This window comes from Carex rostrata, chromosome 29 (genome assembly GCF_964058835.1).
Source record: "Carex rostrata chromosome 29, lpCarRost1.2, whole genome shotgun sequence".
Lineage (NCBI taxonomy): Eukaryota > Viridiplantae > Streptophyta > Magnoliopsida > Poales > Cyperaceae > Carex > Carex rostrata.
The window spans coordinates 3,771,347-3,789,917 of NC_135946.1; the positions used below are offsets into that span (position 1 = coordinate 3,771,347).

General features: G+C 34.2%; 1 protein-coding gene across 1 annotated transcript; it reads left to right on the forward strand.

Moving 5' to 3' along the window:
* Positions 1-15,348: 15,348 nt before the first annotated feature.
* Positions 15,349-17,421, forward strand: LOC144546199 (protein SPIRAL1-like 1). The gene is made up of 3 exons (XM_078294722.1): positions 15,349-15,540; positions 16,077-16,349; positions 17,161-17,421. Exons 2-3 carry the CDS (start codon positions 16,083-16,085, stop codon positions 17,239-17,241), a joined length of 348 nt encoding a protein of 115 aa, XP_078150848.1. The 5' UTR covers positions 15,349-15,540; positions 16,077-16,082; the 3' UTR covers positions 17,242-17,421.
* The last annotated feature ends 1,150 nt before the right edge of the window (positions 17,422-18,571 follow it).

Genomic DNA, 18,571 nt, shown 5'->3' on the forward strand with positions numbered 1-18,571 from the left:
GGGTGAGGCATGCTTTTTGAAAAAAGTTAACAGATGTATATATATAATTTTAATTTTGAATGAGACACGTGGATATGGTAGGAATAAAAGTTTATTTTTGGTGAATTGCTATAGTTATTGTCTTATAATTTGATTATATTTCTATTTTTTTTTTAAAAAGGAAATCTGTTTTATTAATATAAATTGCAAAATTTATAAATTATTCTGAATTATTCTCGAATTATATCCGAATTATATTAATTTGATGTTTACAAAAACAACTTATTTCCGAATTATACTCGAATTATACTCAAATCACGAATTGCCTAACTTTTTCCGAAATATAAAGTTGTCACTACACACAGTGGTGTTCTATCACCCCAAAATTTCCGGACAAAAGTCAGGAGAGAAATTATTTTATGTTTGTAGCGGGTTTGATATTGTTTCTTTCGGATACTACCGAGAAATTTCCGGACATAAGTCCTCGAAGTTTTCCAAACAAAAGTGCTGCTTCAATATACAACGCAAAATTTAATCAGAAAAGGTGTGGCGAGTTGTACGTACTTTGTATTCATATCCTGTAAACTGCCGGGATATTAGTATAGTTTGTTACTCGGTGAATGCCACATAGTATCTGTCGATGTACAATAATGCAGTAGACTTGAGAGTTTGAAGTCAAGCTTCTGTTCCCTCTATTTATCTCTTCCACAACTAAATTCAATCCATTAAGCTCTTTTACTGCATTCAATCAATCTAGTAATATCTATTCACCTCCTTTTCAATCTCTACCATAACTAAATTCAGTCACCCATCTCCCATGCTTTCTAAAATTCCGCCCGCACACGATCGATCTGTCAATTGATAATAACTGAATCTACCTCTCTTGTGTTTTGCTATTTTCGTTTCTTTTTGTGATTGAAAGAAGCATTTTGCAACTTGTTCTTTGTCATTCCCAATCAACAGTACTATCATTGAAGGAACTTGAAGATGTCAATCTGGGCTTCAAAAGTTGTTGAGTTGGTGATGCCCCCTGTTGTTGGTGAACTTGTCAGCACGGCTTTTTCATACTTGCGTAAGCGTTTACTTCCATACAACACTGAAGCCGAGTTAAAGAGGCTAAAGACAGCTCTTCCTAAGATTACAGCTGTCATGAGCGTTGCCGAACCTCTGAAGGTGAACTACCCGAATACTAGCGAATGGGTCGAGCAGTTTAGGCAGGCTATTGAAGCATCCCAACTAGTGCTTAATGAATTGGAGTACAAAAACGATGATGAGGTGGGTAAATCTGCTTCTAGTTCAAAGAAAAGAAAACGATGTACTATTAGTGATGGTAATTTAAAGAGGTTGAAGGATGCTGTAACATTGATGGATAAAGCAACTGCTGATATCGACCCTCTCCTCCGACTTGCCAAGACACTAGGTGCTCAAGGTGTTTCTGAATCACGGCAATATACCAATAAGATTTTAAGACAGGAAATTAAAATATGTGTAGCTGAAATTGGGGAGTTCAGATGGACAGAGCTGTTGGTTAACTTGCCGCATTTAGAGCTCAGCTATTTTGAACATAATGCACTCCATGCCCCAAATTCACGGACAAGCTTCCCTTGTCTGACAAGCATGCATGATCTGGAGCTTAAGGTAGGGGGTTATTCAATGTCAAGCATGTCTATTCTGCAAATAGAGAGTCGTAAATGGTTCAATCCCTTATCGGAGATAGAAAACCTGAAGGCCATACGGTTAATGCAAAACAACTTTACCCTGACAATGGCTGCTTCAATATTTGTGAGCCTCATGAACAGTTGCAACATATCAATCTCGACTGCTGATTTGTGGAAGGTGCTCCTGGAGTTACGGACTTCATTGGAAGGAAAGGACATTAAAGTCCAACATGTTCCATCTAAAAATGAGGCGACTGGAGTCCTTGTTATGCAAAATCGGCCTAGTCAAATATCGATTGAACCGGCTCTGGATTGGTCGGGTCTTCAGGCATTGCACGCAATCCAGGGCTCCATATTTCATGACAACTACCTTGGCCGAATTCAAAAAGTTACTAACTCTGAAGTTGAAGAGCTTATGAACAGGGAAAGGCATGATGTCGGGGAGAGCTAGCTCGCATTCGAACAAATTTATCACGACGGATGTTGATTAAGCAAATACTTATTTGACAATGTTCTTTTTTTTTTTTTTTTTTGAGGTAGGGAGTGGGGAGGGTTTTGTTTGTTGCTATCTTCGACATAGATCGTTACCTTGTATACACATTTGCCGTTATTTTACTAGCTTTTATGTTTATGTGGTTGATTAAATCGAACAAATTTGTATTTTTTTCCTTGCCTTGGAAGAAAATTGGGGAAAATAGATGCGTCTGGGGAGAAGAGAACAAGCTTTAAACATTATAAAATGTTAAATAGATGTGAACTGTACTGTTTTATTTTGAGAACATAAATTGTTTCACCGTAGACCATGTTCATCTCAACTATTAGATCATGTTCATACCAACTATTAGTATTATGTAGTCAAGTAGATCCAAACAAATTGATGTGTACAACACCAGCTTTTGGAACATAAATTGATTTTCTCTGTATGAGCATGGTACTGTAGTATTTGGGGTCCGCAAAATGTCGGTGTGGTCCGGGTAAAATTCGAATTTTTTTTGGAAATGGAGCGTTTTGTTTTGTGTTTTTTTTTTTTTGAAAATGGTATAATTAAAATTTTCGGACAAATTAGTCTTCCTCACATATGAACCTATTTTGAACAAATTAAAAATGTTTAACGGATTTTAAACAAAAGCTGTGAAAAAAAGACTGAATTATAATGATTCTAATGCAGAAGAAAAATACAAACCATGCAGACAGGTATTTAGCATATTTTACTTAATTCATATAATCATTTTAACATATCATAATTATGTTTTTTGTCATGAAGAAATAGAAACATGGTAGCAAGATTCTTGCTGTCATGTTTGCTTCAATTCAGAAATTTGTACTATTTTAAATCAATTTCATAAGGACAAAAACTGGAATTTGCAGCAAACACGTAACAAAATTAAGTGTACTTTGAATATGCATAAGTATGATAATTAAATTACTTTTAATCTCATTTTTTTGGGCTAAAATTGCATGCTGAAATTTTTGTTGTTGCTGGAATTTATTTCGGTGGCCTTTTTTATGTGCTGAAATTTTTGTTGTTTTGCTGCTTTAAAATGCTAAGTATTAGAAGGAAAATACATAAATGACCTTTTCTTTGGAATTAAAATATTATTACAATCTATCTAATATTTTATAATATTTTAAATAATTTCTAAAGATAAAAATTATATTTGAGCATTTTTTTTACCTACCCCAACCACATCTGGCTTGGCCTCTAAAAACAAATAAACATTTTTTTTTAAATACATAAGCATAAAAGTTTAAGATTTCTTACTCTTTTTTAAACACGTGATGCGTTAACAAGACAATAATTGTTATTATATTACGAAATAAATAAAATTATAATCTAGTTCATCACTGAGTTAAGAATAAATTAAATAAATAAAATATATTGAAGTAACGTCAAGATTTCACATAGTACACAGAAGTCACATGAAAATGTTCCACACATAATCCGACAATTTTTGAAAGGCTGTGTTTGTTTGTTGTCAAGTCCTCATGAATTCGCCTACGGGCTTTCCCATAAAAAAAAAAAAAAAAAGTCCTCATGAATTCGTATCCTCTAAGATATCTCAAACTTTGCGTGTCTTTATGGAAAATCCCAACCGTTTAAACACGCTCTACACGAATCTCAAAGCACTAATAATACTGACCCCTACATCACCCGCGAATAGGCGCCGGACACGTCGGTCACACAAAAGTTGAGATAATCTCAGAGGATACGCACTCAATTCTCATTGGATGATAAGGTATTTGGCATTGTTTTCAAGTCTTCTATGGCGTGCTAATCAAAGAAACGACAAAGCAAGTTGCTGTGTTATCGATAGTCTGTTCAATAACTGCTACACGTTTGTCAGTATATTCTTAGTTCACAGTAAATCTTTAACAAACATTTCGTACGATAAAAAAAAATACGGAAAAGATGACACAAATATTGAGCCTTTTTCAAAGCCCAGTCACTCACAGTACCGAGCTCAGAAGTATATTGGGCCTTTTTCAAGATATCCGGTGATGGGCTTTTCTGATATTATGTTTAGGCCTATCATAAACATGAAATTGTACTTTTCAACCATCCCAAAAAGAAAATCATGGATAATTTTTTTTACCGAATATTTTGTTCTTAGAATTAGAAAAAAAAAATCAAAATTAATACGTAACATATTATTCTGAGAAATTTTAAAACTTAGCATGCACACAGAATAAGTCTGTGTATCTTTTTTTTTTTTGAAAAAAGTGGATTACCACCTGTTTCAGTAGAAACATATAGGTCCTTACATCAAAATAGACATAGTTCAGCATGAAAAGTAAAAAAAGAAGCAACATAACAAAATGGCATAGGCATAACTAGTACAACAAATGCCAGAAACTAGAGTAGAAAAATTTAAGAGAAAAGCATAAAAACTAAGCAAGGTCAAGTGAGCTATCGATAGAAGACGATGAACTAGTAGTAGCTGCAGATTCAGAAGTAGAAGAGAGCTGTACCAAAACACCTTGGTTACCGATGGATTCAAAAGCGGTATCAATGTCATCCATTTCAGCTCGGGTCCTAAGGTAATCAGAAAGATCAGACCCTTCTAAACCACGACCAGGATCTGTGTTTTCTGAATTCAATGGGCTGTTCTGGGTACTTGAATCCGAGCTGATTATCATGAGACCTGCCTGGTTCAAGAATGAGACATCCATAGGTAAAATTAAAGTTAATTTAAAAAAAGTATCATCTAATTTAACTTTACACCAAAAAGATGTTAAGGCAATAATTTGAAGGCCTAATGAAGAACTAGATGGAACTACAGTGTGTTGGAAGCAAACTTTATTTCTAGCTAACCAAATTACCCAAATAGTTGCAGCTCTAATCATTTCAATGAGTAATCTGTCTTTCAAGGGAATACATGCATCTAGTTGCCATAAATCAGAAACTGAAGAACAATTAAAGGAAAAGGAATTATGTGATGCAATCCATATCCAAAGAGAATTAGCTATAGGGCAGGTTACAAAAAGGTGATCAATGGTTTCAAATGCACCACAGAAAGGGCAAGAAATGTCACCCTGCCAACCTTTATTAAGCAAATTTTCCTTAGTTAAAATTTTATCTTGCATAACCAACCACATAAACACCTTAATTTTGAGAGGAATATTGGAGTTCCAAAGTGTATCATAGATTTTATTAGGGATACCCCTATTCACTATCCACAAATATAGAGAGTGGACTGTAAATTTTCCACAAGGACCCCATCTCCAAGTGATATAGTCAGGTTTGGACAGATCAGAAAAAACTTTATCATAAGTAATGGTAGAATATAAAGACAGCCATTCATTAAGATAAACACCAGTTAATTGCCTATTAAATGATAGGGTTATCCTGTTCTATAAACCCTAAATAATTGAGGAAAAGAACAATACAGTGCACAATCACCAAACCATCTATCAAGCCAAAAATAAGTATCCTTACCAGTACCTATACTTCTATTAATTCCTAAGTCAAAAATAAATCTGAAAGAGAGAACACCGGACCAAAACGAAGAACATCTAGAACAGGATAACCCGGAAGAGCTATATTTGGAGGAAAGAATTAATTTCCATTTTCCCACAACAGTGGGATCTTTAAACCTATACCACCATTTGGCAAGTAACGCAATATTCATGAATTTCAAATTGAGAACACCAAGACCCCCTTGATCTTTAGGGGAACAAATAACTTCCCATGAAATGAGATGATATTTTCTCCTTTCTGAAGAATTACCAGCCCAAAGAAATTTTCGTCGTATTCTATCTATAGTGAGTCTAATACCCACCGGAAGTTTGTAAATTGATAACCAGTAAAGAGGTATAGAGGTAAGGACAGAATTAAGTAATGTGACTCTACCTCCTAGAGAGAGTAGAGAACCTTTCCAAGATTGCAATTTTTTTTCAAACTTAGCAATCAAAGGAGACCAATCTGATGGGCTTAGTTTTTTCCAATGTAAAGGGACTCCAAGATAAGTTATTGGGAGATTAGATAAAGTACAATTTAATTGACTAGCCAAGGAAGTAGCTAAAACATTGGGTATATTAAGAGGAACCATGACACTTTTATCAAAGTTAATTTTAAGGCCAGACAATAGTTCAAAACCTAGAAGTAAAAACTTCAGATATTCTAGCATCTTAGGGTCTGCTTTCAAAAATAGGAGGGTATCATCTGCAAAATGCAGATTGAGCACGCCCTGTACATGAGAAAAGGTACCTAAACCATAAATATAACCGGCTGCTTGAGCCCGACTAAGAATTTTATTTAAAGAATCTGCTACAAGATCAAAAAGAAAAGGGGACATGGGGTCACCCTACCTAAGACCTTGTTTACAAGGGAAATAAGGACCTAATTCTCCATTAAAGGAGACACATGATCTGCCACCATACAAAATGTCCCTAATCCAAGAAATAAAGAGAGGACCAAAACCCCTACCAGTAAGAACTTCAAAAAGAAAATCCCAATTCACCTTGTCAAAGGCTTTCTCGAAATCTAACTTAAGTAGAATACCTTGCTGTTTGGATAACCTAACTTGGTGAAGAACTTCAGTGGCACAAATAATATTATCACCTATAAGCCTACCTTTAATAAAAGCTGCCTGTGAGTCATCAATAAGGGGATCCATAACTAGAGCTAGTCTATTGGTAAGGACTTTAGTAATCAACTTAAAGCTACAGTTAATCAATCTTATAGGTCTATAATTTTGAATAATGGAAGCATCTGTTTTTTTTGGGATTAAGCAAATGGATGCTAAGTTTAATTTAGAAATATCCAATGTCATATGATAAAAGGATTGAAAGAGACTAAAGAGATCCATATGAACTAAATCCCAAAATGATTGATAAAATTGAAAAGAGAGACCGTCAGGTCCTGGAGCCTTTGAAGGGTTGCAAGAAAAAAGGGTAGATCTGATTTCATCTAAGGTAAAAGGCAATTCTAAAAGAGTAACTTGGGAAACAGTAAGCATTTCAGATTCAGACCAAAGGTGTGGGAGTAGGGTCAAAAATCTATGTGAGGAAGAACCTAAGAGAGTCTTGTAGTAAGCGGTGATATGCTGCTGAAGTAAAATGGGGTCAAATACTAAGGAACCATCAATTTCTAAAGATAAAATAGTATTTCGTTTTCTTTTGGCTGAGGCTGTAACATGAAAAAATTTTGTATTTAGATCACCTTCTAAAAACCATTTAAGCTTGGCTCTCTGTTGCCAATAAAGTTCTTCCTCGTGATATATTTTATATAAAGATGTTTGGCAATTGTTCCAACGAGTGAATGCAGTTGGGGTTAAAGAATTAGTCTCATGAAGAGATTCAAAAGAAGCAATATCAGCTAAGAGAGATTATTTTTGTCTTCTAACTTCACCTTGGATATTAGAATACCAACCACGTAATTTTTTCCTAAAAAATTGGAGTTTATATTTCCAGGAATTACCAATATCTAGACCCAACTGGAAAGAGGTCCACCATGTGACAACCAATTCAGGAAAGCCATCTTTAGATAACCATGATTTGTCAAACTTGATACTAGTCCTAAGAGAGAACTGAACTGAGGTAGTATTTAGAATTAAGGGATTATGATCAGAGTAGCATCTAGGTAAGGAGTGAACAATGGCAGCAGGATAAAGGGCTAACCAATCAGAGGTACATAAAAATCTGTCTAATAAAGCTTTAGAAGGAGATGAGAGAGATCTCGACCAAGTATATTTTCTATCAAGGAGAGGTAGTTCTATCAATTCTAGTGAAGAGATAAGAGAATTGAATCTATTACTTAAGATATAGTTATATGATGGGCCTTGTTTTTCTGTTCTAGCTCTAATTAAATTAAAGTCACCACAAAGTAACCAAGCAGAGGGTCCTAAGGAAGGAATTGATCTAATTTCATTTAGAAAATCATTCCTAAGATGAGATAATACTGGACCGTATACAGTTGTGAATAACCATTCAGAATTATTACTCTTATTCTTGAGATGTAATGTAATGGAAAATTGATGAATCCAAAAATTGATTAATGCAAATTTTGAATCATTAATTCCTAAGAGTAAACCTCCTGAAGATCCAATGGAACTTTTAATAGTCCAATTACTAATTGAATTACTGAGAGAATTGAGCAGTCGAGGAGTGAAAGATTCTTTTTTGGTCTCTTGAATACAGACAATGTCTATTTGCTTAACAGAAAGAGAGTCTTTGAGAAATCTTCTTTTGTTGGGAGAACCCAAACCTCTAGCATTCCAACAAAAGATGTTAATCATGAAGAACTAGTGTGTCATCCTGAGTAGAGTCTAAGAGAAAGGAACTAATATCTATTGGAGAGGAAACAGGAGCTGAAGATTTTGAAAAGAGAGAATCAGGGAAAGTATTTAAAAACCTAGATTTGGACATAGACCTAAGCTTACTTACATTAGATAATTTCTCCACATCAGAAGAACCTAGGTTAAGGCCACTAATAGCAAACAAATCAATGATTTCTGAATCAGTCAAGTAAATATAAGGAAATTGAGAATGAATAGCATTACCAAAATTGGCTCCTTTACCATCATGGTTCTTGCTCGTCCCCTCTTTCATCTTTAGGCGAAGACTATAGCGAGCCTCATCTGATGTGGTAGGAAGCACCTTTGATTTTCCCTTGCCTTTGGTAGCTGGTGGCCTAGAGACATTAGCCAAAGCTGAATCCTGTCCCGACACGGCTGGAGCTGGAGCTGGCACTAACACGGCAGAAGCAGGCACGTCAGAAATTGGAATAGATGAAGCTGGTGCAGTTGAAACTGGTATGGCATGAATTGGTTCGACTGAGACTGGCACGGGTGTTATTGATACGGCTGGCACTGACATGGCTGGGAGTGGTACGGCTGCTGGCACTGACACGGTCGGGACTGAGACTATTGGAGCGGGCACGGCTGAGACTGGGACTGGCATGGTTGAAACTGGCACTGATACTGCCGGGACTGACACAGTTGGAGCTGGCACGGCTGAAACTGGCACTGATGCTGTTGGCTCCACTGGAGGTGGTGAAAGAGAAGGGGGAATAGAAGCTGGAGGTGGTGAAAGAGTAGGTAGGAAAGGAGCTGACTGGTCTGGTATGGGTAGTGGTAGAGAAGTAATGATAGGGATTTCAGAGACAATAGGAGTAACAGTAGACGGTTGAGAGCCTTGAGAAATAGGTTGGGAAAAGTTTGTAGGAGAGGAAGTGGGAGATGAAGCAATTGGAGTAGGAAATGTAGAAATAGGTCTTGGAACAGGTGGAAGCACCTGTGCAATCGAAGAAGTGGGGGCAGGTAGAGGTGGTAAGGGGGCTAGAGGCGGAATAAAAGAAGTATATGGAGGGATCATCACTGGGAGGGTGTGTATTGGCAGATTTGGGAAATGTGGCTGTGAAGGGCCAACAATGTCAGAGCGATGCTGAGGAGGAGAAGATGATCGAGCACGCTTTCTGGTTTGGAAGATCTGGCCCCGTAAATGACCCCAAGGTGTAGAGGGAATTGGATCTTCCACTAGTATCTGAAGAAAGTAGTTGTCGTATTTGCCATTTGCATAAGTGAAGAGGAGGTGACGACAAGAAGGAATAACTTCCTTGTCAGGAACTCCAATCTTAAGGCGAAGAACACGCATTGTGTGATGAGTGAAAGAACGAGGATCAGAGTCAAGTAGAACACCACCGAGCTCTCGAGCTAGCTGTCGAAGCTCGATATCACGCCAAAGGTCATGGGGGAAGTTATAGACCTGAATCCAGAATTCCTGAAGGCGACGGCCTCCATTGAAATGATGAAAGTCATAAGGTTTCACTGGAAAAGGAATACCCCCTAAGTTCAAGGATTTAGCTGCCAGGACTTGATCTCGCCACTCCAAATCAGGAGGAGCTACAAGAAATTGATCATCGCCTAATTCTCGGGCTATCCAGGTCCATTTTGGAACAGGAAAAAGGTATGTAAGAAGATCCTGGATGTAGGTAGCTCCCTTACGACGAATATCTGTCAGAACCAAACCTTGAGATAAAGAATGACGGAATTGTGCAGTGGCAGGCGTCTCAAAGTATCGGATAACAGGCAGGAGATGAGCTTCTTGAGGGAGAGAAGGCAACATTAAAAGAGACTATTTCGCAGTGTGAGAAAAAGTGTACACATAAAAAATTCGGTTTTTGTTTCTACAAAGCTTGATTAAAAAGTTTCAAAAAAATATAAAATTTGGTCTTCAAACACATATTAATATGGAGAACAAGATAAACGGTTTGGATCAGTTATTTGGACTTTAAATCCAGTGATTTATTAATCAAATGTACAAAAATATTTATGCATTGCAATGTATGGTAGTCTTACTCATGTGTGTGTGTGTGTATATATATAGGAAAATCCCAATAGGCTACGCATAGCATAGATGGCTTCCGTGCAACAATTCAATATTTGAGTTTTCAAAATCCTAATGGTCGATCCAAATCATTCAACATGATCTCCATATGAATATGTACTTGCAAACCAAATTTTACATTTTTTACAATTTTTTTATTATTTTTTTAGATAGGTAGAAAATCACTTGATCTGAATAGTATAGAATTTTCAGATCAAGTGATTTTGTACCAATCTAAAAAAATAGTAAAAAATATAAAATTTGGTCTGCAAGTACATATTCATATGGAGATCATGTTAAACGGTTTGGATCGACTATTAGAATTTTAAAAACTTAAATATTGAGTTGTTGCACGGAAGTTCTCTATGTTACGCGTAGCACTGTAGCCATCTATATATATATAATCTCCTGCTCCTCTCAGTTCTCCGGTTCGATTCGTGGCAGTCGTGAAACAAAGCAAATATAAAAAGGAGAAAGAAAGAAATTAAGAACAACAAGAAGAAGAGGCAAGAACTACTGAATCTGTGTCTCCCCGGTATGTACCTGAGATACTATTTAACAAAATAAACAGCCTAGATTAATCTCAGCAGGATCAAATTTAATTCGGTACCCAGTGAGACTTAGGGGTATGCTTTGAGATTCTTGCCATGTTAAGAGAACGGTCTGGATTTATAACCAGGATTGTAAAAAACATCCGTTTAAGCCAATTAATCGACCGATTATTTCCGATTATGGTCAATTATTCTCGATTATTTTTTAATTAATCGTTTGGCGGTGATCTATCAGTCCAACGACCGCATACCGTTATTTACAACATTGTTTATAACTTGCACCTCAAATACATGGAGTGATACGGATTCAGAACTATTGCTACTAATCGGATCCGAATCCGCTTGATCGAGGATTATGAATTTGTCATACTACCATGCATGGAAGCAGTGTAGTAATATTAGGTTTCTATGCGGTATGCGGAAGGGCACCGCATACCGCATATACGGTATGCGGCCGCATATGCGGATTTCTATGCAGATTTTAAAATAAGAATTCATATATATTTGAAAATTGAAATACATAGTAATACAAATAAGAATAAGAATTTATGAGTACAAATAGAAATACATAGTAATGACAACATGCCAATATCATCAGTAATAGTAAATTAGTAATACAGAGTAATACAAATAGTAATACATTTCCTTGAGAATTACAGTAACCTGTTACTGTTATTCCGATTCCAACATCAATGAAGTCCAATGGTTGGGATCTAAATAACAGGTTCAAGGAATAACAACTGATTTATTATCAGTTTGGTCAGGTAAAAACCAACAAGTTCTGTAACAGTACAAATACATAATAATACATAGTAATACAAATACAAATAGTTAGAACAAATAACAGGATCAAGGATTATATGCGGCCTGTTAAAACATATGCGGTCAAAAATATGCGGCCTAATATGCGGCCGCATATGCGGAACCGCATATTAAACCGCATATTGATTTTCTATGCGGTTCGGAACCGCATACGCATATGCGGCCGCATATTACCTAATATTACTACACTGCATGGAAGTAATACATGCAATATGCTTTATGCAAGTACGAATTAGTTTGTTTAAGAGAAATGATTACTCAATAATTGTTTATCTTGACAACTTTGACAACTTTAATAATTATAAATATATTGTTGAACAAATGGGTAGACTACCAATAAATTACACCGACTAAACATGATTGAAAAATATATCTCATGTCGCTATCAAATCCTTCTTGGTTTGGATGAACTCGTATTCGGATAACTTTGGAATCACATATATATATATGAGGAGGAATCAAGTTACAACACTTGAAAGTTACAACAAAGTTACAACATCTATTTTTTTTCATTTTTAAAGTTCAAATCGTCGATTCAAATCATTAGATATTCAATCTATATTAAAATGTGTTTGGAGATCAAATTTTACATTTTTTGAAATTTTTTTGTTATTGATTAAGATGGGTACAAAATCGTTGTTTTTTAATAGTGCAGAATTTGAATAAAAACAGCTATTTTGTACCCATCTTAATAAATAGCAAAAAAATTTCAAAAAATGTAAAATTTGGTCTCCAGGCACATTTTAATATAGATTGAATATCTAACGGTTTGGATCGACGATTTGGACTTTGAAAATGAAAAAAATAGATGTTGTAACTTTGTTGTAACTTTCAAAGTGTTGTAACTTGATCCCTCCTCTCTCTCTCTCTCTCTCTCTCTCTCTATATATATATATATATATATATATATATATATATTTCTTGGGAAATAGGTAATTGGTGTTTGGATAATTTATGGTTTGAATTCGGGTTTGTTTAGGTTAATTTGGAAATTTTTAGATTGGGTCAATTACGTGTTCAGATCATTTAATTGTTTGATTTTAAGAAGTTCGGATTGGATTTCGAGTTTATCGGATGGGTTAGTTTGGTCGTATCAAATTTGTCATGTAAAATATTTTGTAATTTGTGATCCATTAAATTTTAGTTTCAAAAACAGGAAAATTGAAGACCCAAATCTTTAGATCTAGGAGTGAAAACAAGTTGGATATTATCCGACTGAATTATAATTCAAAAAATTATATACGGATATCCGATATTTAAATATGTGTGCTGATAGTGGTATATATGTAATTCTGAATTTTTATTATTCATATTCAAATAATACATATAATATCATATAATTTAATATATATTATGAAAATATTTATATAAATATTTATGTATCAGTCTAATATTCTATCATATATGTATTCAGAAAACTAGAATTTTACCACCATCCGCTTTTGTTTGTCTCATGAAAGTCATGATAAAGTTCTATTAGTGGTATTAAATATTTAATGGTATTAAATATTTGACAACTGTAAAATGTTAATGAATGGTCAATCAGCCAATCATACATAGGAGATTCGTATTTGTTAAAAGCAAATATATATATTAAATTATTGTAGATAAATTTCCAGCTATTCCTTCCAATCCAAACATTACAAAAACCATGATTTAATTTATAATATTGGTAATGTATAAAGTGGCCGACAACTTTTTAGGAGTAGTCACTCAACAAATCTCATTTCAATATCAGATAAATAGTAACAAAAGTGTGGGACTCTTTTGTATAATATTTAAAGATGAGGGATTCATTTGTAATTTTTTCATAATACAGTAATACACCATGATTCATGACAACATTTTATATTAAATTAGAGTTTGTTTAATACATGATGAAAATGAAGGAAAATCAATGGCTAATTGCAATTAATTTTGTCTATTGATATTTTAATCTAATATTCTCGTACAAATAAAATATACATATTATTATTTTATGAATAGATTATTGACTTAAAATTCTATGTTGAATTATCAATATATTGGACCTTTCAAAAAATTTGACTTCATATTAAAGATAATGCTAAAATGAAAATGGGGGTCAAAATATGATAAGTCCCCCAAATTTTTGGTTGGTGGCAACTTTGTTTTCTAACTTTTAATTTTGTCAATCACATCCTTGAACTATTTAAATAGTGACAATGAGGCCCCCAGCCATTAATTTAGTATTGAATGCTTAATTTTAATTGTTAAATATCTTTGATAAAGTTATATTTTATTATCTTTTTTTATAAATTATGATACTTTGTAATTTTTGATATCAATTTTAAATTCACAATAATTTCTTGTTTCTTAACATGTGGAACTTTTTTATGCATAAAACCTTACTTTTATCAATTTAAATTATTTATGAAAATATCTCTTTGATAAAACAAAAATAAAGCATAAAACAACAAAAATAATAAATAATTCATATATTACGTAATGAATACTTAATCAAGTGCCCATGCTTTTCTTAGAGAAATACTAATTTCTAAGAATGAAATGTGGCAAATAATAAATATTTTAAATATTATACTACATATATTTGAAAATATTTGCTAATTAATAATCAATGAATTTATTATCACTAATTAATAATTATGAGGCCAGCCTCTAATAATTATCATGATAAAATTAGTAATTTATAAATGTAATATTTTTGAAACTTTGGAAAAAAATATACATATATTCCAAAACTATAAATACATTTGCACCTAGTTAAATTAGATGTGAATATCATGTTTAATACCATGGTTAAGACATGAAATCACATGAGCTGTCATGGTTGTTAGAACGTAAAATATCATTAAAGAGTCATTTAGTGGGGCCGCATGTCAGCGATCCAATGCTAACTAATTGGTATCAGATTAGGTCTACCTAAAGCATGAGTATATATATATTCTATAAAGAGATAGCCTAATGTTAACGCCAATTAAAGTATTTGTTTTAATTCACATCAATATTCGGTTTTTAAAGTTCAAACGGTTGAGCAGAACCGATTAACATGATATCTATATTAAAATGTGCATGAAACCAAATTTTATAGTTTTTGAAAAAATGTATTATTTTTTTAGATATGTACAAAATCGGCTTTTATTTTTAAAGTTCCCGATCATACAAAAACGATTATGTACCTATCTAGAAAAATAGTAAATATTTACAAAAATTGAAAAAAAATTGGTTTCCAAGAACATGTTAATATCGAGATCAAACCAATTCAAATCGGCAATTTAGACCTTGAAATCACAAAATATAGCTGCAAATTAAAAATTTTAGTTCAAATGTGTGTCCCCTCAAGTATATATATATTGGAGGGGTACAATGAAAAAACAAACAGTCCAGATTAATCCCATTAGAGTTAAATTCAATTCGGTGCCTATAAAAGCAATAGAGATTCTGTTTTGAGATTCGTGTCAAGTTAAAAGAACGGTCCAGATCTAGATGTGAATTCCATTAGTCCATCTCTTGTATAAATTTTTGGTAAACACAAATTTGATATATTTATGGGTACAGAAGCATAAGTCTCACTTAAAGGCATTCACAGTATAATAATCGATTTTATTGTCCATAGTTGAATAAATATCTCACAGAGGAACGAAGAAAGAGAGAGAGAGAGAGCAGCGCGTTTGTTTCTCTGATCAGATCTTCTCTCCTTTCCTCTTCCCTCGATCAAATCCCTGGTACGTCTCTCTAACCCTAACTCCAGATCTCCTTTCAATCTCTCCTTGCAATCCTCTTTTGCCAAAGGTTTCATCGCTTTCTCGATCAAAATTTAGGGTTGTTGTAAGGTTTCTGTGCGATTTCGTTAGAAATGTCCAAGAAATGTGGTGATTTTTCTCATTTTAGTACCTGAGATGCATATTCGAAGATAATAAAGTAGAATTTTAAGGTTTTGTGTGATTTCGTTAGAATATCTCTAATCAAATCTCTAATTTTAAGGTATTTGTTATTCAAATCTAAATGTTAGATGTGTTGTGAATGTACTTGCTTTCTTTTTGTAAGGTGTCTGTGTGATTTCGTTTGAATTTATTAGAAATGTTCAAGAACTGAGGTGATTTTTCTCATTTCAAAGAGAAAAAAAAAAAGTAGAAATCAGAACGAAAATTCCATGTGCTAGTTTTATAAATCTTTATTTTAAGATCAAGATCAACCTCTTATATCTCGATCTATGATTCAGAGTCAAAATATATTAAATTTTGAGAATTTTTTTATCTAGTTTGAGATGTCGAGGCGTGGAGGCAGTGCGGGCGGGGGCCAGAGTTCATTGGGATACCTTTTTGGTGGTGATGCACCAGCACCAGCACCGAAACCGGCGAATGTGACGGCGCCACCTGTCGAGAAATCATCACCTGCACCTACCTCAGTTAGGTCGTCTCCATCTCCAGCTGTAGACAACTCTAAACAGATTCCAGCTGGCGTTCAAGCTCCCAACTCTCTCACCAACAACTACCATCGTGCCGAGGGTCAGAATACCGGCAACTTTCTCACTGTAATTATACTCTCTCTCTCTCTCTCTCTCTCTCTCTCTCTCATGCTCGCTCGCTCTCTCTTTCTCTCGCTCGCTCGCTCTTTCTTTCTCTCGCTTTCTAATACCAACTGGTATATACCAGTTGTTACTAAAACATTCAAATAGGTGCTGAGGGTAACAACTGTTACACAGGTGAAAACCTCGTATCCTTTGTATATCTGTACCAGTACTGGTACAAGATCATTGCTTCTTGTTACTATCCTTTGTATAACAGTACCAGTACTGTACTTATCATCTCTCTCTCTCTTTCTATGAGGTTCCCCTTATTTAGGAGTCTGTATCCTCTGAGATACCTTAAATTTTCAGTTTGTGTAAAGGCTGGCCAAGTTTTTTTCTGTGCCTATTACTTGGAACGCAGGGGCGCGTTTATGTAAAGCCAGGCCAGGTGTTTATTGTGCATTGAGATTCATGCAGAGAGGATTTGAAAGGTTCAGATTTTCCACCTATCAACTAAAAAAGATTGAGATATCTCAGGGGATGTGAGTTTGTGTAATTCAAGGTTTTGTACTGACATGCCAGACTGGTAATGAGTGGTACCAAAACGAATAATGGTCTGTAATGGTATACACCAGTTGGTACCAATTAGTGTACACAACTGGTACTGGGCATGTGTGAAAACATCGTATCCTTTGTGTATCAGTACCAGTAGTGAATCAGATCATTGTACCAGTGTGTTTTATGAAGTTGTACCTTTTTGTACCAGTATGACACAAACAGGTACACTTTTTTTCTCTAACAAGATGTATTCTCTTTTGATTTTTTGTTTTTATAGGAGAGACCTTCAACTAAGGTACATGCTGCACCGGGTGGTGGATCTTCTCTGGGTTACCTTTTTGGTGGTGGTGGCAACTGAGACCAACTTTTCTTCACTGAGAAAAGTGATCAGTGATCCTCCCGCGTATTAAACCAATTTATATTTTTGCTTTGCTTGTTTTGTAATTGTAGTAAAGTACTTCTTGCTTGAATTTGGAGGCTGCTGCTTATCTTTTGTTGAACAAAACTTTTCTGGTAATCGCATCTATCGTATTAATCATTTCTCTTTGCCTCTCAGTGTTTATCTTTTCATTGTGTTAAATGATTAAAATTATCATTACAATTGCTAGTTGGATGTTACTAATCCAAACTAAAAATTTAGTTACCTTAGGTGATATGGATTCTTCTATTTTGGGGAAACGATTTACAAAAAAAAATTTTAAAAATTTGAATTTACATTTCTTGCATGTTGACTAATATTTACATTAAATGTAATTCCATGACAAAATACCCTTTTCAAAAGAAAATTTGCGAATCAACTCGACATTTTTATTTTTACTAGGGGTGTACAACGGGCGGGTCAATGATATTTTATTAAAATTTGAATCCAACCCGATTGCACCGGGTTAAAAGAATTCTTTACTTGACCCACCCATAACCCAACCCAACCCATCTATTTTTTTATATACGGATTATTACGGGTTATGCGGGTTAGACGGGTTAAACGGATTATAATTTTGATCGAAAATCTATTATATATCTTTTTACTATTTTTATTAAAACTAGATACAAATAAAAGTAACAAATATAAATAAAATAGAAATAATTTAGCATATAACATCTATAAAAAAAAAAAACATATCCAGAATGTAACATCATAAAAAAAAGACAGCGACATATAACAATCGCATATAAAATCCATGAAATAAAAAAACATAACAATTTAAATTCAAATTAAACTTAAAACTCTTAAATATCTTCAGAGCTCCAACATTTTAGCTTTTTGGTGACATCCGAAATAATCACAAATTAGAGAAGTCAAAAGAAATTGATATTAGAAGTAAAATGTCACCAAACAAACTAAATGAGTGATCTAACAGGATTATCCAGTATGCACATTGTTACCAGTTCGACTGAGGTCAGGCCTGAATTCACACAAAATTTAATCTTTTTGTCAGGTGGTGGATTTCCTTATAAACTATTTCCTGTTAATAAACTCTCAAGACAACAATGGCAATACAGCACTGCACATTGTTGCATTTCGGGGCCACCTGCTCGTGGTAGAAACCTTGATTGCATTCTCTCCTCCTTTGATTTCATTTTTAAACCCTATACCCCACCTGTGGAATTTTTCCATGGGCTGGAATTTTTTTTTTTTTTTTTTTTATAAAACAGAAATTTTTTTTTTGTATTGAAATATTAGAAATGTT